The sequence below is a fragment of the Girardinichthys multiradiatus genome, chromosome 10, assembly GCF_021462225.1.
Source record: "Girardinichthys multiradiatus isolate DD_20200921_A chromosome 10, DD_fGirMul_XY1, whole genome shotgun sequence".
In the NCBI taxonomy this organism is placed as follows: Eukaryota; Metazoa; Chordata; class Actinopteri; order Cyprinodontiformes; family Goodeidae; genus Girardinichthys; species Girardinichthys multiradiatus.
The window spans coordinates 35,872,000-35,899,572 of record NC_061803.1 but is presented as its reverse complement, the minus strand read 5'-3'; the positions used below and the strand labels follow the sequence as shown (position 1 = coordinate 35,899,572).

General features: G+C 43.5%; 2 protein-coding genes across 6 annotated transcripts; one reads left to right on the top strand and one right to left on the bottom strand.

Annotated features, from left to right (window-relative positions):
• Positions 1–987: 987 nt before the first annotated feature.
• LOC124875093 (kinesin-like protein KIF20A) lies at positions 988–18,750 on the bottom strand. Of its 2 annotated transcripts, none has more exons than XM_047376921.1 (31): positions 18,075–18,750; positions 17,897–17,986; positions 17,465–17,584; positions 17,252–17,390; positions 16,981–17,165; positions 16,858–16,900; positions 16,468–16,613; positions 15,658–15,730; positions 15,006–15,117; positions 14,861–14,932; positions 14,645–14,791; positions 14,384–14,546; positions 13,757–14,047; positions 13,557–13,660; positions 13,365–13,485; positions 12,230–12,341; positions 8,999–9,060; positions 8,229–8,336; positions 8,009–8,129; positions 7,395–7,562; positions 6,662–6,786; positions 6,457–6,567; positions 6,157–6,317; positions 5,917–6,077; positions 5,609–5,683; positions 5,015–5,142; positions 3,044–3,133; positions 2,907–2,969; positions 2,762–2,828; positions 2,170–2,270; positions 988–1,814 (listed from the first exon to the last, which is right to left on the bottom strand). In XM_047376921.1, the coding sequence occupies exons 1-31, from the start codon at positions 18,186–18,188 to the stop codon at positions 1,731–1,733; spliced, it is 3,657 nt and encodes a 1,218-aa protein (XP_047232877.1). In that variant the 5' UTR covers positions 18,189–18,750; the 3' UTR covers positions 988–1,730. The 2 variants fall into 2 exon arrangements, with proteins under 2 accessions (XP_047232877.1, XP_047232878.1); XM_047376922.1 differs by having other exon boundaries at positions 6,157–6,314.
• bbs1 (Bardet-Biedl syndrome 1) lies at positions 14,063–27,536 on the top strand. 4 transcript variants are annotated; one of them, XM_047376925.1, is made up of 8 exons: positions 20,805–20,908; positions 23,158–23,278; positions 23,408–23,834; positions 24,109–24,291; positions 24,924–25,055; positions 25,596–25,702; positions 25,796–25,916; positions 26,133–27,536. In XM_047376925.1, the coding sequence occupies exons 3-8, from the start codon at positions 23,457–23,459 to the stop codon at positions 26,961–26,963; spliced, it is 1,752 nt and encodes a 583-aa protein (XP_047232881.1). In that variant the 5' UTR covers positions 20,805–20,908; positions 23,158–23,278; positions 23,408–23,456; the 3' UTR covers positions 26,964–27,536. The 4 variants fall into 4 exon arrangements, with proteins under 4 accessions (XP_047232882.1, XP_047232880.1, XP_047232879.1 ...); XM_047376926.1 differs by lacking the exons at positions 20,805–20,908; positions 23,158–23,278 and adding an exon at positions 14,063–14,084; XM_047376924.1 differs by lacking the exon at positions 23,158–23,278 and having other exon boundaries at positions 20,602–20,817.
• The last annotated feature ends 37 nt before the right edge of the window (positions 27,537–27,573 follow it).

The window sequence follows — 27,573 nt, the reverse complement described above, 5'->3', positions numbered from 1 at the left end:
GGATCAGTGATGGTTTGGGCTGCCATATCATGGCATTCCCTTGGCCCAATACTTGCGTCACTGCCAAGGACTACTGAACCATTCTTGAGGACCATGTGCATCCAATGGTTCAAACATTGTATCCTGAAGGTGGTGCCGTGTATCAGGATGACAATGCACCAATACACACAGCAAGACTGGTGAAAGATTGGTTTGATGAACATGAAAGTGAAGTTGAACATCTCCCATGGCCTGCACAGTCACCAGATCTAAATATTATTGAGCCACTTTGGGGTGTTTTGGAGGAGCGAGTCAGGAAACGTTTTCCTCCACCAGTATCACGTAGTGACCTGGCCACTATCCTGCAAGAAGAATGGCTTAAAATCCCTCTGACCACTGTGCCGGACTTGTATATGTCATTCCCAAGACGAATTGACGCTGTATTGGCCGCAAAAGGAGGCCCTACACCATACTAATAAATGATTGTGGTCTAAAACCAGGTGTTTCAGTTTCATTGTCCAACCCCTGTATATCCATCAACATTTACTTTTCCTTCCCATAGAAAGTACTCCTGGATCAGTGCTTGTGTTCTTTTTGTGTCTCTGCTCTGTTCTCTCAAACCCCCAGTCGGTCGTGGCAGATGGCCGCTCACACCGAGCCTGGTTCTGGTTCTGCTGGAGGTTTCTTCCTGTTAAAAGGGAGTTTTTCCTCTCCACTGTCGCTACATGCATGCTCAGTATGAGGGATTGCTGCAAAGTCATCGCCAGTGACTGTCCACTGTCTCTACATGCTCATCCAGGAGGAGGAAATGCTGCAAGTCACTGACTCGATGCAATCTGCTGGGTTTCCTTAGATAGAAAAACTTTTTATCCAATTTGAATAAATAACAGAATCTGACTGCACTGTTCAATGGTTACGATTAATTAGAATGTATGAACCTGACTGTTGTGAAGTGCCTTGAGACGACATGTGTTGTGAATTTGCGCTATATAAATAAACTGAATTGAATTGAAAATAGAAATACATTTTATTTTCATTCTGCACCAACAGAAGTCCCTTTCATGTAAAATCAGAAACTTTATTCTGTAGTTCCACATTCAAAGATCAACATGAAACCTGCAGTGAATCAGAGGATTTAACAACGACCACATCACATTCATGTAATGCTTCATTCCCAGAGATTAGAAACGGTTTCCGACCTCAGTCAAAAACTAATAGAAAATATTCACACTTCCTGATCCTTTTGCTCTTCCCACACCTCAGCAGATATTCGGTTTCTGCCTGATAAACTTCTGAACAGTTGGTTCTGAGGAAGAGGCGAGTCGGACTTTGAATCTGAGGAAAAACTAGACATCTAATGAGAGAAGAGCAGGAATCAGAGGGAATGTCAGTCCAAGCTTTTTGTGGGGAACCTCAGAGTTTGTTGACCTCATCAGCCACCTCAGAAACGTGAGGCAGAGGAGGAAGTGGGTCCTCTGGATGTAAAGGGGATGTTCTGGTGTTTCTGATGACTAAAATCATCACAACATCACCATGATTAAAGCTCTTCACCCTCCTTCAGTCTGAATCATCTTACAGCATTTGGTCCAACTGATTTTATAAACAGTGGTGCTGATTTTTTTTTTTACAGCCATTAGATCCAAGAACCTTTAATCTGTCTTCTCAGATCATCTCACTGTGAATGGCTCAGAGATAAGCTGTGTCGCTCGGAGCTCTTCATCAAACATAAAAAGTCCAAGAATCAGAACCCATCACTTTCTGCAGCTGTTGGAGCGCAGCTGTCTTCTGATGATCAGGTGATCGCTCTCCTTGTCCTCCTCGCCACCGCCCAACATCTGACAAGAAACACAACCTGACGTTAGACCTGAACGTCCCAAACGTCTGAGACAAAAAGATCTCCACAGTAAGAGCTGAAATGAATGCCATTCAACTCCAAACTGAGTAAATTAAGCAAACCTTAGCTTCTCTTTGTAGAAATGATTTGCAACATTTCCCCTGAAGGTACTGTGAGAGCATGGAGACATCAGGGATTTCTAACTTGGATCGTAGCTAAGATAGTACAGATTTGTTCTTTAAACTGTGTCAGCTTAAAATGTTTAGGTGCTGAGCTATAAACAGGAACTAGTTCAGTTTTAACTGAACTGGTTCTTGATGAGGGTCAACTGGATCAACGATGCCAACAGGACTCACTGTGTGCGGGGAGTCCAGTAGTGGAGATGAGGCATCCAGCTTAAACAGCTTCTTCCGTAGGCGCCGGGGTCTGCTTACTGTGGTGGAGGGGGCGGGATCAGCTGCATGGACAGGAAACTGGTGTTAATGTCTGAGGATGAACTGAGCTGGTTTTATTCTTTAAAGGCTGTTGGTTCCAGCATCTCGCTTCACTTCATGTAGCAGCAACTCTATCCAACATAATCAAGAAACAAGTCCTGCAGAAATACTTCAAACATTTGCATCAGAATGCCTGGACCAGCAGTCTGTGCCCAGGTAGCCGACTGAGGTCAGCCCAGCTATGGATCTAGAGTCTGAACCTTGAGAACATATGGTTCCACCTTAAAAGTTAAGCAGACAATCAGATCTGGGGTGAAACAAGTTCAGGTGATCCTACAGCTGGAAAACAACCTGAGCTTTAACCCAGAGTCCATCGCCATAGAAACCAAATAGAACTAGTAGTACAGACCTGGCAGCATAAAGCAATGTTAAAATTCATCTAGAGAACCAGATTTTTTTGGAAACGATACAGCACCATTTCCTGCCCAAACAGAAATTATCAAAAGGGACAAACCTTTGCTGTTAAGGATAGACTGAGAGTTCTGGAGCAGCTCCTCGATCTTCTGCAGCATGCCGTCCTCCTGCAGCACAGAAGAAGCAGATGAAAGCCTAAAGCAGACAGGTGGTCTGAGAGCTACCTGTTAGCTGAGGGTCCTTACCAGTTTGTTGCTGCGAGCTCTCCCTTTAACTCTGTTCCTTTTGCTCTCACTGAACACCAAACCCTGAAAAACATACAGATATGCAAGACATCACTGCAACCTCTAATTGCAACTCTGCTGCTGAAACCCAAACCTACCTCCACCTCGCTGCTCTTCCTTTTCCTCTTCACAGTCTTGGAGAGCTTCTTCCTGTCAGCCGTGTTGGACCTCGAAGGAGAGGAACTGTCCTGAACAGAGAAGGAAGGATTCCCTGAGTGTCTGGAGCTGCTTCATCAACAAACCGTTACACAGACATGATCACAGTAGCAGCAGAATTCCTGCAGATATTCAAATGAAAGACCCAGGCTGGTTGAACACAAACAAGCCCAATGAATCAGCACGCCATCTGCTGTTTCAATAAATATCTAAACATTTTAAGAAGCAACTAGATCTAAAACCTGTGTGAGTGAAGTTGAAGTTGGTCCTTCTTCCTTCCTTAAATCTAACAAACATTGTGCGGCTAAAATATTCATCTGTGCTGCTATTATTGTAAAGATATTAATAAAAGGTTTCCAGTGGTCATAAAAGGTCAACCAGCACCACACATTAATGAAATCAAACAAAATTGGGGTCAATCAATTCTGAGCTAGTTTGTGCTTCTAGTTTTTTTATTTAGCCTCCATCACTTTTAGGTTTAAGTCTTCCAAAGTTCAACCACCCAGGCCACGTTAGCTAAAACCAGTGTTAGGTATGTTAATCTGAACAATACCGGTTTTTACATGACAACGCAGCTCTAACCAGACATCCTGTAGCTTATATGCACTCCCATTATATAGTTTATAGGTGGGAGATAAAGCAAAGACGAGTAAAGAAGCTGCAGCTCCCAACTCTTCTCTTGGATCATCCTGCAGGTAAATATCCGAAAGAACAGCACAGATTTATTAAATTCATCTGACTGTAGGTTTTGTCACATAATCTGCTCAAACAGAATCAAGATGTTCCTCTTAAAAAGATGTTATTAAAGAGGAACATCTTGGTGCTTCAACTCCTTTATGACCAAAGTTACATACAGTTGACCTGAAGCTTTTATTGATTTATTTTTTGGCTGTAGAATCAATGAGAGTCCTTCTGCCATTTTGTAAAAGACAACTCCAGCTTTCAGTATCTGACAGTTATTCAGTATTACTCTGTTTCTGACTGTTTTAAGGGCAAAGCAGAAAACTTATGGCAAATCCCACCTGGGCTGACTTGATGGTAATAAAAGTGTTAAAAGCGACAATTACAAACTAGTTTGCATGAACGCTGTGCTAAAATTCAATGCGGTTTTCATATGAGAAAAGACTTGACATTTTTTAATGAGTGGAGCTATTTTTGGAATTCAACCACCATAAAATACAGTTTATGTGAACAAAGACAACGAGATAATGAAATAGATGCTAGGCAACTTTACGCAAACAGCAACAGAACATCAGAGCAGGAAAATTCAGTCCCAGGTCTGGATCATATGACTTCAATTTGCTGTCTGTACCTGGCATCGTCTCAGATGTCTTAAATAACAATTACAGCTCTGGGTGACAAAAACGACTGGTTAAATGCAGAGTCAGTCAAATAAACTGACCAGTTAGAAATGCTGGAGGATATTCTGTCAAAGCCTTGTCCGCAGGCATCTGCTAACTGGACAACTCTGCATATAATGAACAACTAGTTGCTTTAGCTCCAAGTTGACCTTTGATGACCTCTGACCTTTGATGACCGAAATAATATCTTAAAATGATAGCCGCACAAGTGAAAATGTTTGCAGTATAGACATAGCACAAACATTTGACACCACTTCACCCAGCTCTGTCTGAAAACAAACGATTAGCTCGTTTCTGACCCACAGCAGGAACATTTTGTGTAGGAGGCAAATTGTCAGAGTTTCAGGACAAAATAGTCCAATCTGAGCAGAAAATGGATGTAAGGAACTGTTTTGAAGTAATAAAAAAAAGGCATGAGTTTAGTATCAGAACTGTGATTTAATAACTACTTTTCTGCTGGTTCTAGCATGACTGTTCTCTGCTGGTCAGTATTGATGGCTTGTACTAGATCAGCAGACCTGTTCCTCCTCTGGTCGAGGTAAACAGCCTCACCTGAGCATCTCGGTGTAGATGAGGTTCCCTCACATCCTTTCTCTTCCCCTGTGGCCTCCTCGCACTCTGATTTTCCTTCTCTTCATCCTCCTCCGTCCTGTACAGTTTCTCCTTCAGACAGTGCAGCTCTTGGAGCGAAGAGAGAAACAGAGATCAGTTCCTTACAGTTAATAAAACTTGTAAACTAGATTTCTACAACTTTAAGTGGGATCAATTTAAAGATATTTTAAAAAGCTTATTTAGATTTAAGACATACGGTAATTTAAAATCTGGATATATGACAGACGGATAAAAATGAAATGCTTATTTGTTATTTTACTTTGAAATGAAATGATTTCTATAGAACTTTTCTAATCATACCGACCAATCAAAACACTTTACACTGGAGCCAAGTTCTCCCAATTGCACTTACAAACGCACACACATTTATACACCAATAAGCAGATTGGTATTCATCTGTGCCTTGCCCAAGGGCACATTGACATGTAGCAGCAGGAAGCTGGAATCAAACACAAATTTCCTGTAAATTTGTCTGTGGGTGTTGGAGGCGGAACTTGTTGGGGGTCACGTGACAGGTAAACCAGTCTGTGTTACCTCGTCTCAGAGTTTCTGTGTGCTGTTGGCTCTCTGCCAGAAGTTGCTCCTTCTCCAGCATGACCCGCTGCAGTCCTGAAACAGAGAACATTTATCAGCTAATCAGGAAGCTCCCTCCACTCAGGTAGATTCAGGAAGTTCTTCTGCAGGTTTCTAATCCATTAATAGTGTCCTCCTGCAGTGTTTCTGGATGTCTGAGTGAGACTCTAAACAGATGTGTTATGGTGCAGGTGTGACATGATGTAAGTCACACCTGGACACCTGCGCCAATTGACCCCTTCCTAAGATTAGGAGCCTCCTCCCCCCACCTGCCACCTCCTCTTCTAGCTGGTGCCTCCTCTCTTCCTCCAGTCTCAGCTGCAGAGCTCTGCCCTCTGACTCCACCTCTACCCTCAGGTTCTGCAGCTGCTGGCTGAATTCTGCTCTCTGGTTTTCCATCTCCTGCCTGAGCTCCACACAGCTGCTGTTTCTGAAAGAGCAGAAGACGTGGAGGGTCATGCAGGTGTCAGACGGTTTACTAGCAGCTGGTTGGTGGCTGTGTTGATCACCTGTGAGCCAGCTGCTCCTCCAACTGCCTCTTCTCTTTCTGAAGCTCTTTCATCTGTTGGGACGTCTGAACAAACTTCTGCTGCTCCACTTGGCTCTTCTTCTTCAACTCCTCCATGGCAGCATGGAGAACACTGAGGCTGCTGCTCTGCCCTTCCTCCTGCTGAAACAGTCAGTAAGTAATCAGGATGTTTTCAACAGGATCAACCTGGTTCACTCATTAATAAAAGGCAAAGAACCTTGACTTCCTGTCTCAGACACTCCACTTCCTCTGTCAGACTCCTAATGGAGCTGGACCTCACCTTTGATTGGTTCTCCAGGTACTGGATGCGGGACTTGGCCAAGTCCACCTGCTTTGATAGGCTGTTAGACGTGTCAGTCTGCTGTTTGAGCTGCGTCTGCAGAGTGGTCACCTGGGAATTCAACAAATTATCAGCGGCAGCAAACAATACTCACACACGAACAAAGAGGGATGAGGAAGAAGAAGAGAATGAGGAAGAGCAGCACCTCTGTCTGCAGCTGGAAGATGCCATTCACCAGAGCTTTGTTCTCCTTCTGTAGCCTGGCTGTCTCCTTCTGCTCCCCCTCCAGGGATGAAAGCACAGAGTCACAGTTCAGACAGTTGTCCAGATCTGCAGGAGAGAGAAGAAGACCATGACATAAAGGAAGGAGGGTCTGTTTGGACACAGCCACACATAAGATCTCCCTGGTCTTCTAGGATCCTATTCCACTTTTCACCACTCATCTATCTTGGATGAGGATTTTAAATTTGATCAGCAAATGAGTGCAGAATTTCATAATGCAGTCGGCATACACTTAGGTCGGCTAACCAGATTCTGCTCAAAGTCCCAAAAAGTAGACTGAAGACCCGAGAGGACTGAGCCTTTGGGTCGGCTGCTAACAGATGCCGGTACAGGCCGCCATTAAATCGGTCTTGACCCGTATGGGTTCTAAATCTTTTTTGAAAACTCATTATTTCTCATTTGCTTCTGGATGATCATGACTCCCATAATGCATCTGTTTTATTTTTGTAGACATTCTGTATGTTACTTTAATTGTAATTCAGGTGAGCAGTTTTATTATTCTGTAGTTTTTGAATGAATATATTTAGTAGTCAGTTTGCCAACTGAAGACTGTCATCTCTAACTGTCAACTTGCTGAGAACCCTGGTTAGCTTCAGTCTGTAACTGAACTTTGACTTGACTAAAGATCACAGCCTAGAGGAACATTTAGCTCTTACCTGTCAGCTCCTGAACTTTCTGTTCCAGTACTAGGTTCTTCCTCTTCAACTCCTCTGCCTCCTCCTCCAGCTCCCTCCTGAGCTGCTCCCTCTCTCTCAGCTCACAAATGGTCTCCTCTTTCTTGTTGTTCACCTCCTGGAGCCTCCATATCTCCTCTTCCAGAACCACTAAGAGGACAAACAGGACAAGCCTGGATAATCTGTCTGTCTACTCAGTGAGGTAGGTTGTTCTCAGATCTCTGATTTTTAAATCTTATTTTCAAAAGAATCATTGATTTTCTGAAGATGATCCAAAGCGTTTTATCTGGCTCCAACTGAACCATCAAACATGAAGCTCATTCAATTCAATTCAATTCAAATTCAATTCAAAAATACTTTATTAATCCCGAAGGGAAATTAAATGTTGTTATAGCTCATATAGCTCATCGAAAGCAGGACAGAACCTGCAGAGATAACTGCAGCTTATTCAAGGCAGGAACCATTAAATCAGTCTAGAGTCCAACTACATAAAGATGATGATGAGCACATAACTAGATCTGAGACATTAAATGCAGGCGAGACATGGATGTCCTCTTAGGGTTTTCAGAGACATGATCAGAGAAAAACGTCCAAACCTCTCTTCTTGGCTGCTCCTCCTCCCTGCTCCTCTGTTTCACCTCGTTGGCGCTTTCCGCTCTCCTGTTCCTTGTCGTCATCTCCTTCAGTCCTCCTCCCACAGCTGCAGGTGGTTGGTCTCTGAAAGACACCAGAAGGTCAGCAGATAGGAAACAGGACCATCAGAGACATAAAGCCTAACTGGAAACAGTCTGATGGAGGAAGAAGCAGAGTTCTTACATCTCGTGTAGCATTCCTCGAGGCTTCCTGAAGTTTACTGATGACATCATCTTTCTGCTCACAGATCTCTGACAGCTTTGATAACCTTTGCTGCTGCTGCTCCAGACTCTGAGCAAAACCAACACAGTTCTACCAGTTAAATAAGGACAGACAGTCAGCTGGTAAAACCTTTATCTTGTGTGAGGAGAAACTCTGCAGGGCAACATCATGCAGTCTGACTCTTCTCCCAATAAATTCACCTAAATCCAAGCTGATTCTTCTAAGGTTTTATTTTTGTGTACACATAAGTTCTATAGAGAACACTTTCTTTCTCAGATAATCCTATGGTTCTGCCTCAGCCCTGCGCTCCCATCATGTGTTGCTTGGTGTGATGACAACTTTCTTGACCTAAATTTGTAAAAGATTTTAGACTGAATAAAAAATTCGATGTTTCCTTATTGTTTTTTTATTGAAAGTCTTCTGTTGTTTTTTCTTATAATTGTTTCATTCTTTTTGCTATTAGACAACTGAATGTTGTTCTTAAGTAACTGCATTAGCTCCTCTGTTGTTTTTATCATTGTTATATTTCATATTAAATGAGCGTTTTATACACCTCAATGCTGCCGGCTTGGCTTTAACTGTTGCTGGAAGTAGTAAACTGAAATACTTTACATTATCTTATTCTGTACCTTAATTATACTTGACTGAGCCATAATCTCATTGTTTTTCCATGCAAGTTATTATTGCAATAAAGATCTTAATGATCTCTACCTGAGAGTCTAAAGTCTCACCTTCATTGCATCCTGCAGCTGGTCATGTGTCTGCAGCTTCTCTAACCGCAGGGCCTCAATCTCTGCAGGCACAAAACCAGTCAGGAAAATGAAAACAATAAGAAGTTATCTAAGAAAATCTGTACTGTAAATCAATTCAAATTTAATTCAATTCAGAAATACTTTATTAATCTCAAATGGAAATTAATTGCTGTTGTAGCTCATTATGAAGGTTTCTTCAAAGAGCCGTTGTAGATGCTGATGGCTGTGGGCAGGAAGGATCTCCTGTAGCGTCCGTCTTACAGCAGATCTGAAGAAGCCTCTGACTGAAGACACTCTGTTGTTGTAGGACTGTCTAATGAAGAGGATGCTCAGGGTTCTCCATAATGTTCTTCATTTTATGAAGAATCCGTCTTTCCACAATGATCTCCAGAGGTTCCAGAGCATTCCTCAGAACAGAACCAGCCTTTTTTATCAGCTTGTTGAGCTTTTTTAAGTCCCTGACTCTGATGCTGCTTCCCCAGCAGATGATGACAGAAGAGATCACACTCTCCACAACAGACTTATAGAAGATATGCAGCATCTTGCTGCAAACACCAAAGGACCTAAGCTTCCTCAAGAAGTACAGTCTGCTCTGTCCCTTCTTGTAGATGGCTTCACAGTTGCATCTCTACTCTAGTCTGTTGTCCAGGTGAACACCGAGGTATTTATACTCCTCCACCACCTCCACTTCTTCTCCCATGATAGAAATAGTTTTTGACTTATTCCTGTTTCTCTTAAAATCTACAATCATCTCCTTTGTTTTAGTCACGTTCAAGATGAGATGATTGTTTCCACACCATGCCACAAAGCGGTCCACCACCTTCCTGTACTCAGCTTCTTGTCCATCTCTGATCCACCCCACGACTGCAGAATCATCCGAGTATTTCTGTAGATGACAAGAGTCTGTCTTGTACTGGAAGTCTGAGGTGTACAGAGTGAAAAGGAATGGTGAGAGTACAGTCCCCTGTGGTGCTCCTGTGCTGCTGACTACCTGGTTAGACTCACAACCCTTCAGTCTCACAAACTCTGGTCTGTTTGTCAGGTAGTCTTTGATCCAGGAGATTGTTGAGGCCTCCACCTGAGTCTTCTGGAGTTTCTGACAGAGCAAATCAGGTTGAATTGTGTTAAATGCGCTGGAGAAATCAAAGAACATGATCCTCACAGTGCTACTGGCTTTGTCCAGATGACAGTGGGTTTGTTGAAGCAGGTGTATGATGGCATCTTCAACTCCAACTCCACAGCGATAAGCAAACTGAAGGGGCTCCTGATAGTTTACTGTTTGCTTACTCAGGTGGGCCAACAGGAGTCTCTCTAGGACCTTCATGATATGGGATGTCAGGGCAACAGGTCTATAGTCATTGAGGACTGATGGGTGAGTTTTCTTTGGTACCGGAACAAGACAGGAGGTCTTCCACAACACTGGAACCTTCTTCTGGGCCAGGCTAAGGTTGAAGAGGTGCTGCAGAATCCCACAGAGATGCTCTGTACAGGCCTTCAGGACTCTAGGGCTGACATGATCTGGACCTGCAGCCTTATTCCTATTCAGTTTCTCCAGTTGCATCTTCACTTGACTTCTTGAGACACACAGGTGGAAGGTGGAAGCAAAGGAAGCATCAGCATCTTCTGATATAGTTGAAGGAAAACATGTAGAAGCAGAAGGGTCTAGGGCTGAGGTGGAAGATAAAACATTTGAGGTGTTACTGGACAGCTGTGGGTCCTGTGGGTCAAAGGAAGGTGGAATGTCTGTTTGGCTGTGAGCAGGAGAAGAGGATGCGAAGCTTGTTTCTGAACTGAACCTATTGAAGAATGTGTTCAGTTCATTGGCTCTGTCCAGACCTCCATCTGTCTGATCATCCTTCTGCTTGAAGCCTGTGATCTTCTTCATCCCTGTCCACACATCTCTGATATTGTTTTGCTGGAGCTGCTCTCCAGCTTCTTCTTGTACACCTCCTTCCTGTCTCTTATCTTGACTTTAAGTTGCTTCTGTATACTCCTCAATAATTCCCTGTCTCCCTCTCTGAAGGTTCTTTTTTTCTTGTTAAGCAGGTCCTTCAGGTCACTGGTGATCCAAGGTTTGTTATTGGGGAAGCATCTCACGGTTCTGGTGGGGATGATGTTATCCACACAGAAGTTTATATAGTCGGTTACACACTCAGTCATGGCATTGATGTCCTCTCCATGTGGCTGGCACAGTGCATCCCAGTCTGTAGCCTCAAAGCAACCTTGCAGAGCTTCTTCAGCTTCCTGTGACCATTTTCTCACAGTTCTCTTTATTACAGGTTGCCTCTAAACAAGGGGCTTATATTTCGAGCAGAGAAAAACAAGATTGTGATCTGATTTGCCTAGAGGAGGTCTTGCTTTAGAGATGTATGAATCCTTGACATTTGCATGAAACAAATCCAACGTTTTGTTTTCTCTAGTAGAGCAGCTGTTACACGTCTTGGATAACCCCATCTGTTGTTCTCAAATACTGTCAGTCCACCTCCTTTGTGTTTGTTGCTCCTCTTTAAATCTCTGTCTGCTCGTATGGTTACAAAGCCCGGCAGAGAGACGGTGGAGTCAGGGATATGATCCTGGAGCCATGTCTCAGTAAAACACATAATACTGCATTCCCAAATACTCTGGGCCGGTCCTTTGTAGGGCCTGGGATTCACCCACCTTGTTTCCCAGCGATTTTACATTGCCCATCAGAATCAATGGAAGAGATGGTTTGAACTTCATCCTTTTCTTAGCTCCTGCTCGGCATCCACTGTGCCTCCTTTTCAATTCATCGGGGATTTGGAGTTGTAGTTGAAGTATTATTTTAGCTTTTGAGATATTAATTAGCAGCTCGTGGCTTTCAAAAAAAAAACAACGCCGTTTCTATGGTGATGCATCATAACAAATGTCCAAAAGTAAAAAAGTATCAGCAAAAATCCTTCCAAATACAAACAGTCCTCTTCTAAACTTATGGGTCAGTTCTCACTCCTTCCAGTATCCCTCCTGTGATCCAGTCTTTTAAAATGATCTGGATCAACAGCTTTCCAGGATTTCTTTGGATTTTGTCGCTCTATTTCAATCTGGTCCTGTTTTATATTCTTTTTCAAACAAATTGGATGAGATTCCCTACAAAAGGATCCATTGTTTATTTTAGATGGTTTTTGTTTCCTATGTGTGTACCTGTAGAGTGTGTGTACAGTGCATTTAATGGTCTGCAATGTGTGTCTGTACCTGCAGTGTGTGCCTGTTCGGTCAGACAGTGATGGATGCTCTGAGCGTCGTTTCTGATCTTCCTCAGGTCTTCAGTAATGAAGCTGATGATTCCTTCCAAAGGAGCTGCTTCCTGACAGCCAATCAGAAGAGAAGCTGATCAAAACAGATTTTACCTGCTCCAACACTTCTCCCACTGACACAAACAGTGATGATACATTACTTTGTTTAGAGGTTTCTAAATATCTGAGGGTCAGCTCAATAACACCAATTCAGAACAGGAACGGTCTACAGCATCACTGACAAATGCTAATGACAGAATAAACATTACAGACTAGTTGTTACGTCTGTTTATACATAAATTTTAACTGCTGATTAAACTCCTCAGCAAGCTTTTCCTGACAGACGTTCCTTTACAATGTGCTTAAATCAGATGAAAAATACTGCTAATTTCAGCTCTCTCCTTCATAACTCATCAATCTGTGCAATTTCACATGGGTATAACCTTCTCTAATAAAAAAGAAGGCATGTGGTGAAGTGGATCTCACCTTCAAAGAGATGATACATAAGATCCATATCTGATGTTTTCCAAAGCAACCTCAGTACATCTCAGATCCTATCGCATTTTATACAAACTTTACATCACTGAAGTGTGACGGACTCAGTTGGGATCCGAAGATCAAATGTAAAGAATGGATGAAACAGGCACAGCTGCCCGAGCAAGTCAGGAAGGATTGGGGGTATTTTGGGTAACAGTATGCTGCGTGTGATTGTCTTTATGGGAAGACCATTAATTAATCAATGGGGGATCATCATTTCTAGCAAGAATTTAAACTCCTCCTTGCAGCATATTTTTCCTTTTACGGTCAGTGTTTATTCGATTTAACTGTTGAATAAGACAGAGTTTAGATGTGCTACAGAGGATATAGACTGACAGTAAAATCCTGATTGGAGGATCATGGCTATTTAAATCTAATAAGAATTCATTAAAGACCACAGAGGGCACCTGTTTCAGTTACAGCTGGTTGACCTTGCAGGCTAACGCCAGCATTAGATATTTTCTTCTTCTGCTGTTTGTTCTCTGGTTGAAACTTCATCACCTGCAGTATGTAAACCTACACTCCAAAGCAACCTCAGTACTGTCTCCGTTTCTCACCTTACAGTCGTCATCGTCTGGTACAGACAGGTCGACTGTCTTACTGATGAGATTCTTTAGGATCTCCACCCTCTTCTCAGCTCGCTCCTCAAGGATCTCCTTCTCCTTCTCTAGACGCTCGCTTTCACAGAGAGGAGTCACGTTAAAACAGGACCTCATTAAGGCCCGGCAGGTGATCAGCAGCAGCCTTACCTGTAGTCTTTCTCCATCTTGTTGAACAGCTCCATGAACTCAGCACTGACTTCTTCTCTGATCTGAGCCTCCAGAACCAAACGGAGCGCCGCCTCCTGACCAAACTAAAATACACACATGCACACGTTAGTATTTGTAACCATATTAGGACCCTGTATTGACTCCCATTTATTTTGTGCCCAAGCCTAACCGAGAGTCACCTTTTCCGTCTCCTCTTCCATGGTCCGGTCCCCATCCTCCTCCTCACCTCCAGCTTCCAGCACTGTTCCCTCCATGAAATCCTCCTCCTCCTCCTCCTTCCACTCCTCACTGTCTTCAGCCTCCAGCACATCCTCCAGGCTTGTCTCCCAGGCAACAAGCGAGCTCCTCCTACCCTGGTTCAACATGTTCCTGCGCTGGTCGGCCTCGTCGATGATGAGAGACAGCTCCATGGCCGACTTGTGGCAGGCGCTGTCATCTAGAACAACGGGCCGGGAGTTCACCACCACCACCTGGACAAACATGGGGAGGAGCAGTTTCAGAGTTCAGGTAAACCTAACTTTCTCTCTTATTCACATGTTTGCTCTGTATTGATGATTGTTTTACAGCAGGTTGGTTAATTGATTATGATCAACCCACATTCTTCTGACGACTTTTTACCAATACACAATGTGGCTGAGCCCCTACTGCCTTTGTCAGAGTTATGGATGTGCTGATAGTTTGTATTTTTTTATTATTATGAAATAAAACAGATAAACTTTGTGTTTTTAAAACAGTGCTTCTATGTGTTTGTAAGGGAGGGGTTGGGCAGTGGTGGTGTGGTTATTTGGAGGATTGGGGGTTAGTACCTTCTGAGCAAGTGCAGAAAACTTGAGGACGTTGAGCGTCTCGTCGAAACAAGAGGAGTTCTGGTTGATGTTGACCACCATGGACACTCGGCCGGAACCACAGAAAAAGAACTGCAGGAAGTGGGTGAGTTTGGACTCCCTGAAGGGAACGTGATGCTGGAACCTGCATTGAAATGTCAGATTTAAACTCCTGTGCTGCAGTGAAGTGAAGTTAGAACATCATTAGCTTGTAGCAAAGCAGCAGACAGACTAGGATCGTACTTGGTGTTCTGGTTGAGCCTCATGGCGTTGATGCACTTCCCAAGTGTCAGCAGGGAGCCATTTATGTTCCCCGCCTCCTTTAGCCTCTCTCCGGTATTGTGGGTTCGAGAACAGCGTTCTGAGCCGGCCAGGTCGCACAGAGCCAGCCTGATCACATAATAGTGAGTCAAACAGAGCACAATACCTCCGAAACAGAGTGAAATGAGGAGGACTCACTCGCTTATGCTGTGGACTCTGGGAACTCCACTGTCGTCGATCCGGAGGATCCTGATGGAAAAGATGCTGTGGCTGCAGAAACAAATGCTCCAGGTCAATGTTCACATCTTATGCATGCTGCAGTAAACAATGAAGTAATGCTGACCTCCTGCTCGACAGCTGGTTTAGTCTGGTAGCAGAAAGACTCTGGTTCCTCTTCCCGATCTTCATCACTTTGTATGCCTCCTCTGAACTGTTCACCTGGACCCAGCGCAGGTCTGGCACATGGAAAGCTGGGATCAACACTGAAGAACTGACTAACAGACGGCTTTAAAAACCAAAACATACGAGGGACATTTGTATAACTCCTGGGATCTAAGAAGCCATTCTGGATCCTGTGGTCTTGTGTGTCTGCAGTGAACATCTAAATTCATTAACTGCATTCCCAACTGAATGCAGGAGTACAGAGAAAAACATATATATTTTGACCAGAGTTGAGTTAAGAAGATCCCCAGAGAGTCAACATGTTTACTTTCCAACCAACTTCCAGATCAGAACTTAAAGAAAACAATCAAACTGTTTTAGTTTAATATTTTGAGAACATCATGGTTCTTCTGCCCCTTCAGGGTTTTCTGAAGCATCTAAACTAAATATTCTTTAGACTCAACAGTGTTCATTCACAAGCTAAATAGCCAATCAGAGTCATCCACCTGTGTAGATGAATTCTAAAATGAAAACCTTAAAAAGCAAGCAGAAGTTCCAGCAGCCGGATCATCAGATTCCTGACATGGAAGAGTTTTATCCAGAATCACTCATACCTTTGATGAAGGAGTTCCCTTTAACGTCCTGAGATAGACGCAGCACGGTTCTCTTGTGTTGTCCGCTGGGAACCTAAATGCCATACACAATAATATGATCAGTTCTCTTCTAATAACTGATTTAAAGGTTCTAAACATTGAAACCTTCAGCGTTCAGGCCACAAAATAACAGTGTAGCAGACTGGTGACCCCAACTATTGGTCAAGCAGACAATAAACAAGACTACAATAACAAGTGTCAATAGTGAATAGATTGGTTGGATTAAATTATAAGCACATTAATCAAAGCAGTTAAACCAGCTCATGAAGACCGGACTGAAACCGGTTCCTTGTATGGATCTAGGCCTGTACGATGACATTGTTGAGAATCACAGTGATATCCGTTAGAGCACATTTTCCTGACAATCCTATCTTTACCATTTCACAACGTCCCCAACGCTCTCGATAAGCTTCAGCATATTAGCCACTAAAGATATCCATCAGGTGTGGACAGTGAGATGCATGACACTTGAAAAATAATATCCTATTAAATATTTCCTCCAAGGTATCCCCATGAGATTGCAACATTGCACACGGTAATACTGCAATGACCGATTTGATCAATTCTGTAGCTCTACCTCAGATCTGAACTCTTGATCAAACTTACAAAGAATCAGGAAGGAAACTGAGCTGCAACCATCTAATCAGACTGAAAACCTGAACATTTTAATCAGATACTGCATTTGTTGTGTTAGATGGAAGACATTCAATAGTTTGCTTCTCCCTGTCCTCTGTTCACAGCGTCCCGTTGAGCTTAAAGTCAGTCTGCTACCTGTTCCAGCAGGTCGTGGATGTTCTCATTGTAAATCTCACAGAACGAGACCCAAACGGAGAAGCGAACATTTGAAGGAAAGTCCAGACAGAACGAATCTGTCTCAGAGACACTGTTCATGCTGCCATCGCTGCTGATGGAGGAGCCTGGACACACACACACACACACACCAGAAACCCGTAGGTTAAGCTCTATTGGCTCCGAAACCGATAAAAGCTTCACACAATGATTTAACATACATTATTAAAACTGCACAGCCTCTTGTAGCTGCTTCATGACACAGGAAGAACCCTTAAAATTATTTTCAATTTTATGGAATAATCCCAAATATGGGAATGTTTTGGCGTTCAATCACCAATCAGAAAATATGTAGGTAATAAAAATACTAACCTTCAAATGAAGCTGATTTTCCAGCCGTCAGACTCTTATCGTTCTGTAGACAAAAAGGAGACGTGCACATTAGAGCATACCTCCTGCTCAGTCTATGCGATACTGGCAGAACTCCTCTCTCACCTCTTTCAGTAGCCTGAGCAGGTTCCTTTTGCTGCTGATCTCTGCTGCCTGCTGATCTGGGGTAAGTCTGCTGAAGTCTCTGCACCGCTGAGGCTTCAAATCGCTGCGGCCGTACAAACGGCCCTCCATACTGTTAAAGATGACTGACAGAGACCTGGGCAGCAGCCCGGAGTTGTGGTCTGGCCCTGAGAGACAGACATGTGGTTAGAGGGTTAGATACACAGACAGACGGAAAGTTGGTATTGGTCAGCCAGTATGGTCTGTTGCTCACCGAGGAAGGTGAACGTTTTTCCAGCATTGGTGACTCCGTAAGTGAACACCAGACAGTTGCCTCCCTGCAAAACATCCTGGACCAAACCACGAACTGAACCCTCAAAAACGGTCTTCTGACTGGCCTCAGGACCAAACACCTGAACACCACAACAACATGACAACATAACACAAAACATTTCTTGATCCAGCTGGACAGAGGGGTCAAAGGTACCTGTGTGAAGGTGAACCGCTGTGCAGTCTGGGGGAAAGACTTGTCGCCCTGTCGATTCGGCTGACCGATCCTGGGAGCCTTGAGGACCACAGTGTTAGAACCATCCATGGTCACACAATCCTACAGGAGAAAATCCAGCTGATAAAGTCGGGGTTTGACACAAAGCATGAGAGGACAAATATCATGATGGACAACAATCAGGGTGCTACATGGTGACGCTTAAAAGCAATGCCGAGAACTCGGGTTACCCCCAGAGGGAGACAAGCACCAGACACCATATCAGAGCTTGTTATGCTGCTTAGCCCATCAGCACCTACCTTCACCGATTATGGACTTTGTGATGTTTGTTCTCTCGGAACAACAGTCTCAAATTAAATTTTCACGTTCAATTATGCATACAGATGTTTAATCAGAGTGCTTTCCTGTAGTTACCTGCGACGCTCCGCTGTTGCTTTCAGCTGTAGTAAAAGGCCGAACTCTCAGGTACACCTGCAGGTTCTCCTGCAGGTTCTCCGTCTGAGACTGGACGATCCCAATGAGCAGAGATAAGTCTCAACAGTCAGCATCAACAGCATCCTCTTAATCTTCACACAAAGACTGGTGGACCTACCTGTGCTACCAGAGCATCCAGGTCACCCAGCAGATTTCTCTTGATGTCCTCCACCTCCACTGGTCCCACTCTTTTAGGTATACCACTGAAACAGGACTCCATCATCTCGGCCATCACTGACTTTTAACGTTTTAGACCTTCAGAGGATTCAGTTCACATAAACAGAAATCTGACCCTGGAAATTTAACATACGGTTGTGTAAAACACCCGCGAGACTGACAGCTGATTCAACCCAATATGACCCAGAACCCGGAGCTGTGTCAGCTGGGAGGCAGGATCCGTTCGGGTTTTAAATGACCCGTTAATTAAAGTTCAGATTAATCTGCGCTGGCAGCCACAAAAACAACCCAGTGTTTATCAGCAGCTTCAGTGAGTTGCCGAAGCTAATAACTAATGAAACAATAATGAAAATAAACCTGACAAAATTGTATGAGCCGCCGCTCTTTGTTGTTAGCATTAGCCACAAAAAGCTACGTTAATTTTCCCTAGCCATTGCTTCAGTTTGAAACGTCCTCAAAACTGCACATTTAATACCAGATAACACCAAACCGGGACATACGGCCGAAACTGAGACAACAACGGTTATTTTCTGCCACCGACCGACGGATTAAAAGCAGAAACAATCGCTAGCAACGTCTAACATTACGTCCTTATGCTCCGCGGTCTACGTTTAAACTCTGACCAACGGACCAATCTCAGAACGAGACGTCACTCAACTCTTCGGCACCATGGTTGAAGTCTCGCGAGATTTCTGTTCAGTGAAACCAGAGATGTGGAATAAGGATCACAGACATAAACACATGTTTATGCAGAATACATAGTATTATTAATAAAACATTTCTAATATACTAAATGATGTAAACGTTCCTTTTCAACATTTCATCAAATGTTAATTATTTTAAAAAACAAAAAACTGGTATTATTTTTAGAGAACAAATAAGCCATAAATATTTTCTAACAGTTACGGATCTCAATTCATCCATCCATTTTCTATACCGGCTTGTTCCATAGTGGGTCGCGGGGGAGCTGGTGCCTATCTCCAGCGAAAGGCGGGGGAAAAACCCTGGACAGGTCAACAGTCCATCGCAAGGCAACATAGAGACGCACAGGTCAACGAACTACCAACTGCGCCACCGTACATCCTCAGATCTCAGTTCATTTTAATTCAATATTTCTTTATTGGTTCTAAAGGGAAATTGAATGTTGTAACTCTTATCCAAGTTTCTTTAAACAGTTGTGCTGTGGGCGGGAAGGATCTCCTGCAGTGTTGTGGGATCTGAAGAAGCCTCTTTAATTTAGTTTAGTTTAGTTTGGTTCTTTATTGTTCCTGAAGAGTACATTTGGAGCACAGCAGCAGTCCTAAGACACTGAAAGCATACCCCATACATGTCAACACAATTTCCATACTTAATCAAACATATCCAAAAACGATAAAAAAAAAAAAAACAATAGGACTGCTATATATTCTAAAATGTGCCAAGCTTGGTCAAAGTTAAATAAGAGCTTTAATTGAACTTGGGACAAACGAATATTTATAACTATTGCCTGACTGAAAAGACAGTTGTCATTTTTGAAAGACAAGTTGCCACACATACTGGTTTGTTTAAAGGGTCATAATAAAATTCATGTTTGATTCATTGCTCCAGATTTCAGTTTTAAAACCGGTAAAATAATTAGTGATGGAGTCTCAGTAAACAGAGGAGAGATGTTGGAAATCGTATTGACTTCAGGATGGATTGAGGAAGCCTGTCTGTTTAGAAGTTTAGTTTGCTCTAAATCTAATTCATCATTATATTCATTTAAAGACAATTATTCAGAGAGCAGACCAGATCCCTTCTTAGAAATTGTTACTGCCCAGAATCCTGGTGATGAGACCAACAGTTACTTTTATATGGATACCTCCACATGTAGGAATAAAATGGCATGAACTAGCAGATAAATACGTAAAATAATCTACAAAAAACAGTAAAACTGATATAATGGTACCAGACAGGAAAGATGAAATGAATGATTTCAGTAATTAAACAAAAGGTCAGGGGAAGATGGTAGAAACAGTGGGAAGAAGATAGAACTGACAGGTGGCTTAATAACATTCAGAGAAAAGTTTGCATAATGAGGAAAACTGGACGAAACAGAAAAGATGAAACATTCATTTAAAGATTACGTTTTGGTCATACAGTATTAAACAATACATTATTCAAATTGGAGAAACATGCTAAAGGGAAACGTGACTCTTGTTTTCAAGAAGAAATGTTGGAACATGTTTTGCACCAAATATGTAGTAGAGAGAAGGGGCCTGGTACAAGATAAGTTACAACTGGACATACAAGACCTGGAAAAAACCTTTTGGACAAAGACACCAGTGTGGAATGTTATCCTTCCCGTTGAAATACCTTAAAAAGACAAAGTTAATTAAATAGTTTTTTTAAATAAATGTCTAGTTCATAAATATATGTAACCCAATCTATACTCCAGTCCAGTTGATGGCGGTAATGCACCAAGACGTTGCTTGCCAACCGCCATTAAAACAAGAAGAAGAAGACGTAGAAAGAGTGGATTTTGGTGGATTAGAGCCTGAAAGGCAACAACCAGCTCAGGCTTAATCCTCAGACTGGATCTAACGCTTATCCAAAACTGTCTGCAACGTTTTTAGTCGAAAACGAGTTGAAAAGTTCAGAGGAAACGAGAACGGGCTGTAAACTGCAACCGCACAGAGACGCAGAGTCCGGTCTCCTTGGTGACGGTGAGGGGCTGTGTTGATGTTTATGTTCTGCTAAAACCGACAGAAGGACTCAGATTCGGACCAGAGCTGGTTTAAAAGCATCTGACATGTGGTAAAAATGTGATTATTTAATGATAACTACAGTGACAGGCAGAGTTTATTATCTGAAGAAAAACCTCTGTAGTTATTATGATATTGATTTTTTTGTAGTTTGTCACTCCACACTCTGCCACCTACTGGCTAACTACGTTAGGTTAACAAAGATAAATATTTAAGAATGGCGGGTGTCGTACCGAGGTAGTTAACCCCCGTTTGTGCGCGTACCCCCAGTTTGTTTCCCCTGCGTCGAGAACGGGCACTGGCCAGGAAGATCGGATCTACAGGTCCTTCTCAAAATATTAGCATATTGTGATAAAGTTCATTATTTTCCATAATGTCATGATGAAAATTTAACATTCATATATTTTAGATTCATTGCACACTTAACTGAAATATTTCAGGTCTTTTATTGTCTTAATACGGATGATTGTGGCATACAGCTCATGAAAACCCAAAATTCCTATCTCACACAATTAGCATATTTCATCCGACCAATAAAAGAAAAGTGTTTTTAATACAAAAAACGTCAACCTTCAAATAATCATGTACAGTTATGCACTCAATACTTGGTCGGGAATCCTTTGGCAGAAATGACTGCTTCAATGCGGCGTGGCATGGAGGCAATCAGCCTGTGGCACTGCTGAGGTCTTATGGAGGCCCAGGATGCTTCGATAGCGGCCTTTAGCTCATCCAGAGTGTTGGGTCTTGAGTCTCTCAACGTTCTCTTCACAATATCCCACAGATTCTCTATGGGGTTCAGGTCAGGAGAGTTGGCAGGCCAATTGAGCACAGTGATACCATGGTCAGTAAACCATTTACCAGTGGTTTTGGCACTGTGAGCAGGTGCCAGGTCGTGCTGAAAAATGAAATCTTCATCTCCATAAAGCTTTTCAGCAGATGGAAGCATGAAGTGCTCCAAAATCTCCTGATAGCTAGCTGCATTGACCCTGCCCTTGATAAAACACAGTGGACCAACACCAGCAGCTGACACGGCACCCCAGACCATCACTGACTGTGGGTACTTGACACTGGACTTCTGGCATTTTGGCATTTCCTTCTCCCCAGTCTTCCTCCAGACTCTGGCACCTTGATTTCCGAATGACATGCAGAATTTGCTTTCATCCAAAAAAAGTACTTTGGACCACTGAGCAACAGTCCAGTGCTGCTTCTCTGTAGCCCAGGTCAGGCGCTTCTGCCGCTGTTTCTGGTTCAAAAGTGGCTTGACCTGGGGAATGCGGCACCTGTAGCCCATTTCCTGCACACGCCTGTGCACCGTGGCTCTGGATGTTTCTACTCCAGACTCAGTCCACTGCTTCCGCAGGTCCCCCAAGGTCTGGAATCGGCCCTTCTCCACAATCTTCCTCAGGGTCCGGTCACCTCTTCTCGTTGTGCAGCGTTTTCTGCCACACTTTTTCCTTCCCACAGACTTCCCACTCAGGTGCCTTGATACAGCACTCTGGGAACAGCCTATTCGTTCAGAAATTTCTTTCTGTGTCTTACCCTCTTGCTTGAGGGTGTCAATAGTGGCCTTCTGGACAGCAGTCAGGTCGGCAGTCTTACCCATGATTGGGGTTTTGAGTGATGAACCAGGCTGGGAGTTTTAAAGGCCTCAGGAATCTTTTGCAGGTGTTTAGAGTTAACTCGTTGATTCAGATGATTAGGTTCATAGCTCGTTTAGAGACCCTTTTAATGATATGCTAATTTTGTGAGATAGGAATTTTGGGTTTTCATGAGCTGTATGCCAAAATCATCCATATTAAGACAGTAAAAGACCTGAAATATTTCAGTTAGTGTGCAATGAATCTAAAATATATGAATGTTAAATTTTCATCATTACATTATGAAAAATAATGAACTTTATCACAATATGCTAATATTTTGAGAAGGACCTGTAGTTGACTGCGCCTCAGTTCCAAGCAGCAGTGGAAGTAGTGATGTTTTACTTTTGTGAAAAACTGAAAGATGAGTGAACAGGGCGGAAAAATTGTAGTTGGGTCAGCATGATAGTCTGTTTCCCTGCTGTGGGCTAACCCTGTGCAAGACTGAGGCTGAATGACCTAAAAGACAAAGATCAAGAGCAGTAACTAATTATAATCCTAGACGGGTGGAGTAGATGAGGGACGCAGATTATAGCAGGGTGGAAGGAAAGAAGAAACCTGATGTTAGAACAGACACTCCGTTTATTGAAGAGAATATAACATAAACAGATTGTTGTATACAGGGTGGATGCCTATGCAATTATTCAAACCTTGCTGTTTTTAGGTTTAAAGTAATCTTAACATTTTGAAATGGTCCAGCCGAGTCCCATGTTCAATCTGGCAGAGAATCTGTGCAAAGATCCTCTCAGATCCTGACAGGATTCAACCCCTTGGGATCTTCTCAGGTCCGGATTCTTCTCTAATTCTGATCCAATTCTCTCTGTCTGCTCTGATTCTGACTGGATCTGTTTTGATGCTGATAGGGCCCTCTCTGATCCAGATGTGACTCTGACTTTCTTTCTATATTAATGCAGGTCTCACCTGTTCAGCTCTGCAACTCCTCCCGTCACCCGCTCTGCTGTTATGTCTTCTGTGGAGTCTAGTGGGGATGGGGGGAAATGGCTGGACGCCCACTATGACCCTGTGGCTGGTCTCTATACCTTCTCATCCTGTGTGGACCTGGCAGATCTTATCGGGGACAGGGAGAGCCGGCTGGTGATGGGGGACCTGGGAACTGGCTCATCTGGTATGAAACTGAAGGTCTACCGTGGCACGGCGCTGATAAGCGAGAACACCCTGCTGGATCTGCCTGCCGGCCTTGTTGCCTTCTTCATGGACCTGCATGAGCCCCGCATTCCTGCCGTGGCCGTGGCCTCTGGACCCTGCATCTATGTCTATAAGAACCTGCGGCCGTATTTCAAGTTCACGTTGCCCAGCCTGGATGTCAACCCTCTGGAGCAGGTGGTTGTGGCCTCTATTACACCCAGAGGGAGGGAGAGAGGATCAGAGAAAAGCTGGGTTTAAAGAAAGACGTTGTCAAAGCAATGTTCTTTGCAAACTCCTTTAGTAACATGGAAATTTAATAATGTATTTTCAACTGTATCACCATAAATGATGAGTTTATTCTTTGAAATAGGGATTCAGATGAGATTACTTTTTAAAAACTTTCACAATAATCCCATTATAAACTCACCCTATCGAGCATGTGACCAGCTGCTGTGCTCTGATTGGTCAGGATGTGTGGCAGCAGGTGAGGGAGGGTCAAATCGACCCTGCGATGCTGAAGGAGATGCTGGAGAGCATCAGGAAGAAGGCAGACATCCCACTGTCCATCCGATCGCTCAGGTTTTTGTCTCTGGAGGCTGACGAGGCGGACGAGTTCGTTCAGCTGCACAAACAGCAGCCAATCAGGCGGCAGGTAATCCTTGCAAACTACTTCTATCACCATGCATGCCAAATTTGCAAATGTTGCTGCTCCCCTCACCAGTTTGACCAGTATGTGCTTCCTCTAGACTGGAGGTGGACTCCAGCGTTAGTGGAGCAGGTGAAGAAGAGCAAGTATCTATTACAGAACCAACATCTCTGCTGCTTGCACTGTAGCACCTTGAAGTCAAATCATTGTGTGACCCCTTTATATCATTCCCATTCCTGCTATCTCATCTGTATTTTCAGATACTCAATGTTCCTTAGGAATTTATATATTTTTTAATATTTAAATGAAAAGGAGGAGATTCCCACATGTCCTGGTTTTAGGATGAATTCCATAATAAATAGTGTGTAGAAATGATCCCTGAGGGCTTCTATAAAATCCTGCTTCCCAGGTAAAGATGGAGGAACTTTAATACAGCACAAACCACCTCTGATCTGGACTGTTGGAGGCTCCACAGATGTGTTGAATTGGACCCATTTTAAGTGAAACCAGAACCTTTCGGCCTCTGAGGAGCCATGGTTTATAAGATGAAATAAATGTCCAGACGTATTAAGTGTCCTGGCACAGAGATCATTTCAACTTCTGCTTCACAGTCCTGTTCATTGATTCTGTTCCTGCAGACGGTAATCACCTGTATCGGGACTCTGAAGAAGAGCACAGCCGACGAGGATGGGATAAGCTGTTTGGTGATCGGTACTGAGAGCAGCGATGTCTTCATCCTTGACCCTGAAGCTTTCACCATCCTCTGCAAGGTAAACTACAGTCAGCTGGTTTAAACCGCTCTTCAGATGGTTTTAAGCTTTTCTGAAACTGGTTTGAAATGGTTTTTAACTGGCCTGAATACATCTAAGCTGGTTATAAACTTGTGTGAACTGGTTCAAGCCTCTTCAGAACCAGCTTCTATCTCTACACAAGAATGACCTGGTTGTAAACTGGTCTTTACTAGTCTAAAATATTTCTAAACTGTAGGATGTGTAAGAACTAGTTCTCATAAGTCTTTGAACTGGACTGATCTGGTCTGACCATATTCTAAACTGGTCTTAATAGGTTCTAAAGTGGTAACTGGTTCTAAAAAGTTCTGAACAGGACTGACAGGTTCTATGTGTAACATATGATGTTAAATTCCAACTGTTTTTTGATCTTGAAGTAGCTCAGCCTAAGCCGTGGAGTACCACAAGGATCCGTACTCGGCCTCTTTACATTTAAATGAAAACACTGAACCTAAAACTTCTCTCACTGACCACCTGCAGACAGCATTAACCTTACCTCCAAACATCTCTCTGTGATTAAAGATGTCTCTTCCTGCTGTTCCCACCATGATGGATGTCGCGGGTCAGTTTGATGTGGAGTTTCGCATCACAGTGGCATGTCGCAATGGCAGCATCTACATCCTGCGCAGGTAAAAAACAACTGACCAACCTCAACCGCTCTACAACTGGTCTTACACTCTGGAACCTAGACTCATGTAGCTGTTTGCCCGTATTCTGTTTAGGGAGTCCGAGAAACCAAAGTACTGCATCAAGCTGTCTTCCCATCCAGTTGGGCTGGTGAGAGTTGGGAAGAACGTGGTTGTAGGATGCACCGATGAGAGTCTGCAGGGCTTCACACAGAAGGTAGGCTCTGAACCAGCTGTTATCTGATTGCAGGGAATACACTATATGATGAATATACAGTATTTCCTGCAATGAGATAACAGCTCATTGCAGATATTTTTGTCAGCTTGACAGAGATTCAGTGACTCTGATCTAAATTTGAGTGATCCTGGTGGATTCTTAGTTTTCGGAATCATGTCAGAATAGCAGTCTGTATGTCTGTGTTTGTTTTTTCAGGGGAAGAAGTTGTGGAAGATCATTTTGCCTGCTCCCATCACCACAATGGCTCCCATGGACCTGCCCACCAGAGGCCTTCAGGCAGTACTGGTGGGCCTGGCAAACTGTCAGGTCCAACTGTACAGGGAAAAGAACCTGCTTAGTACCATTAAGACACCAGACACTGTCACCAGCATCTGCTTTGGTCGGTACGGCCGTGAGGATGGGACCCTCATCATGACCACGAAGGGAGGTGGCCTCATGGTGAAAATCCTGAAGAGGACGGCAGTGTTCGATGACAGGGACAGCGCTCCTGGCCCACCAGTGGCTCAAAGTGTCCGCCTCAATGTCCCTAAGAAGACCAAGCTGTATGTGGACCAGACGCTGAGGGAGCGGGAGAATGGCCTGGCCATGCACCGGGCCTTCCACATGGACCTGAGCCGCATGAGGCTGGCTGCTGCCCGAGCCTATGTCAAGGCTCTGGAGTCCAGTCTTACACCAATATCCTCCAGCCTCTCAGAGCCCCTCAAGATGAATGCCGTTGTCCAGGGCCTGGGTCCATCCTTTAAGCTGACCCTGAATGTCCAGAACACGGCATCCTGCCGGCCCGTCATGAACCTGGCCATCAGCTTTCTTTATGATGACAACCTGTACCGCATCAGGAACCCATACATGAGGATCCCGCTGCTGGTGCCAGGACTCATCTACCCCGTTGAGACCTTTGTGGAGTGTACCAGCGACAAGGGCATCTCTGACATCATCAAGGTGTTTGTTTTGCACGAGGAGAAGAGCTCCCCTCTGCTGACGGCTCACATCAACATGCCGGTCAGTGAGGGTCTGATGCTTAACTGAAGCCCAGCGTTCCTGTTGACCAATTCATAAGCTGCTGCGACACAGAACGTAGAGAGGAAGCTTTCAGTCAAAAACCTGTTCAACAGTGATAGGTTTGAGCTGAAGCCCAGAGGCACTAAACATTTCAGCTAGTTAGATCACTCATTTCCACAGTTGGTGATTAAAGGTCATTAACGTGTGAATGGAGATACAGAAGCATCAGAGTTCCTCAATGCCAGAATGGTGTCTGAGCTGTTAACCAAACACCTTCAAACTGTTTATAGTGTTCGCTTTTTAAAAAACAGAGAACTCCAGGTACTGAACTGATGAGGTGTTTTTCAAAATTTTAGAAACAACATCTAATTGGAGGAATCACTGCTGCATTTCAGAAACACTAAGCGATGGATGTTTCAGATGCGGTGCTGCAGGTTGTAAAAGACAGTGGCGTGGTTCATCCAATTCCTGATTCAAACAAAGATAAAAACATTGTCTGGAGTAAACAATGTGTCACATTATACAATTATTACATGTAGTCTGCTCAGATATGCTGCTCTGAATTGTAATTGTATCAAAATAAAAGAAAACTTGAGCACAGTTCTGTCCTTTTTATTTTCATGTGGTTTCCAGTTGT

Bases quoted from the DNA above. Each gene is read 5' to 3' on its own strand.
- LOC124875093 (XM_047376921.1), bottom strand. From the start codon at position 18,188: ATGGCCGAGATGATGGAGTCCTGTTTCAGTGGTATACCTAAAAGAGTG. The intron at 17,987-18,074 runs GTAGGTCCACCA...GGGATCGTCCAG, and splicing joins TGGATGCTCTGGTAGCACAG to TCTCAGACGGAGAACCTGCA. The intron at 13,486-13,556 runs GTAAGGCTGCTG...TCTCTGTGAAAG, and splicing joins AAGATGGAGAAAGACTACAG to CGAGCGTCTAGAGAAGGAGA.
- bbs1 (XM_047376923.1), top strand. The intron at 23,835-24,108 runs GTGGTTGTGGCC...CTGATTGGTCAG, and splicing joins ATGTCAACCCTCTGGAGCAG to GATGTGTGGCAGCAGGTGAG. The intron at 25,703-25,795 runs GTAAAAAACAAC...TATTCTGTTTAG, and splicing joins AGCATCTACATCCTGCGCAG to GGAGTCCGAGAAACCAAAGT.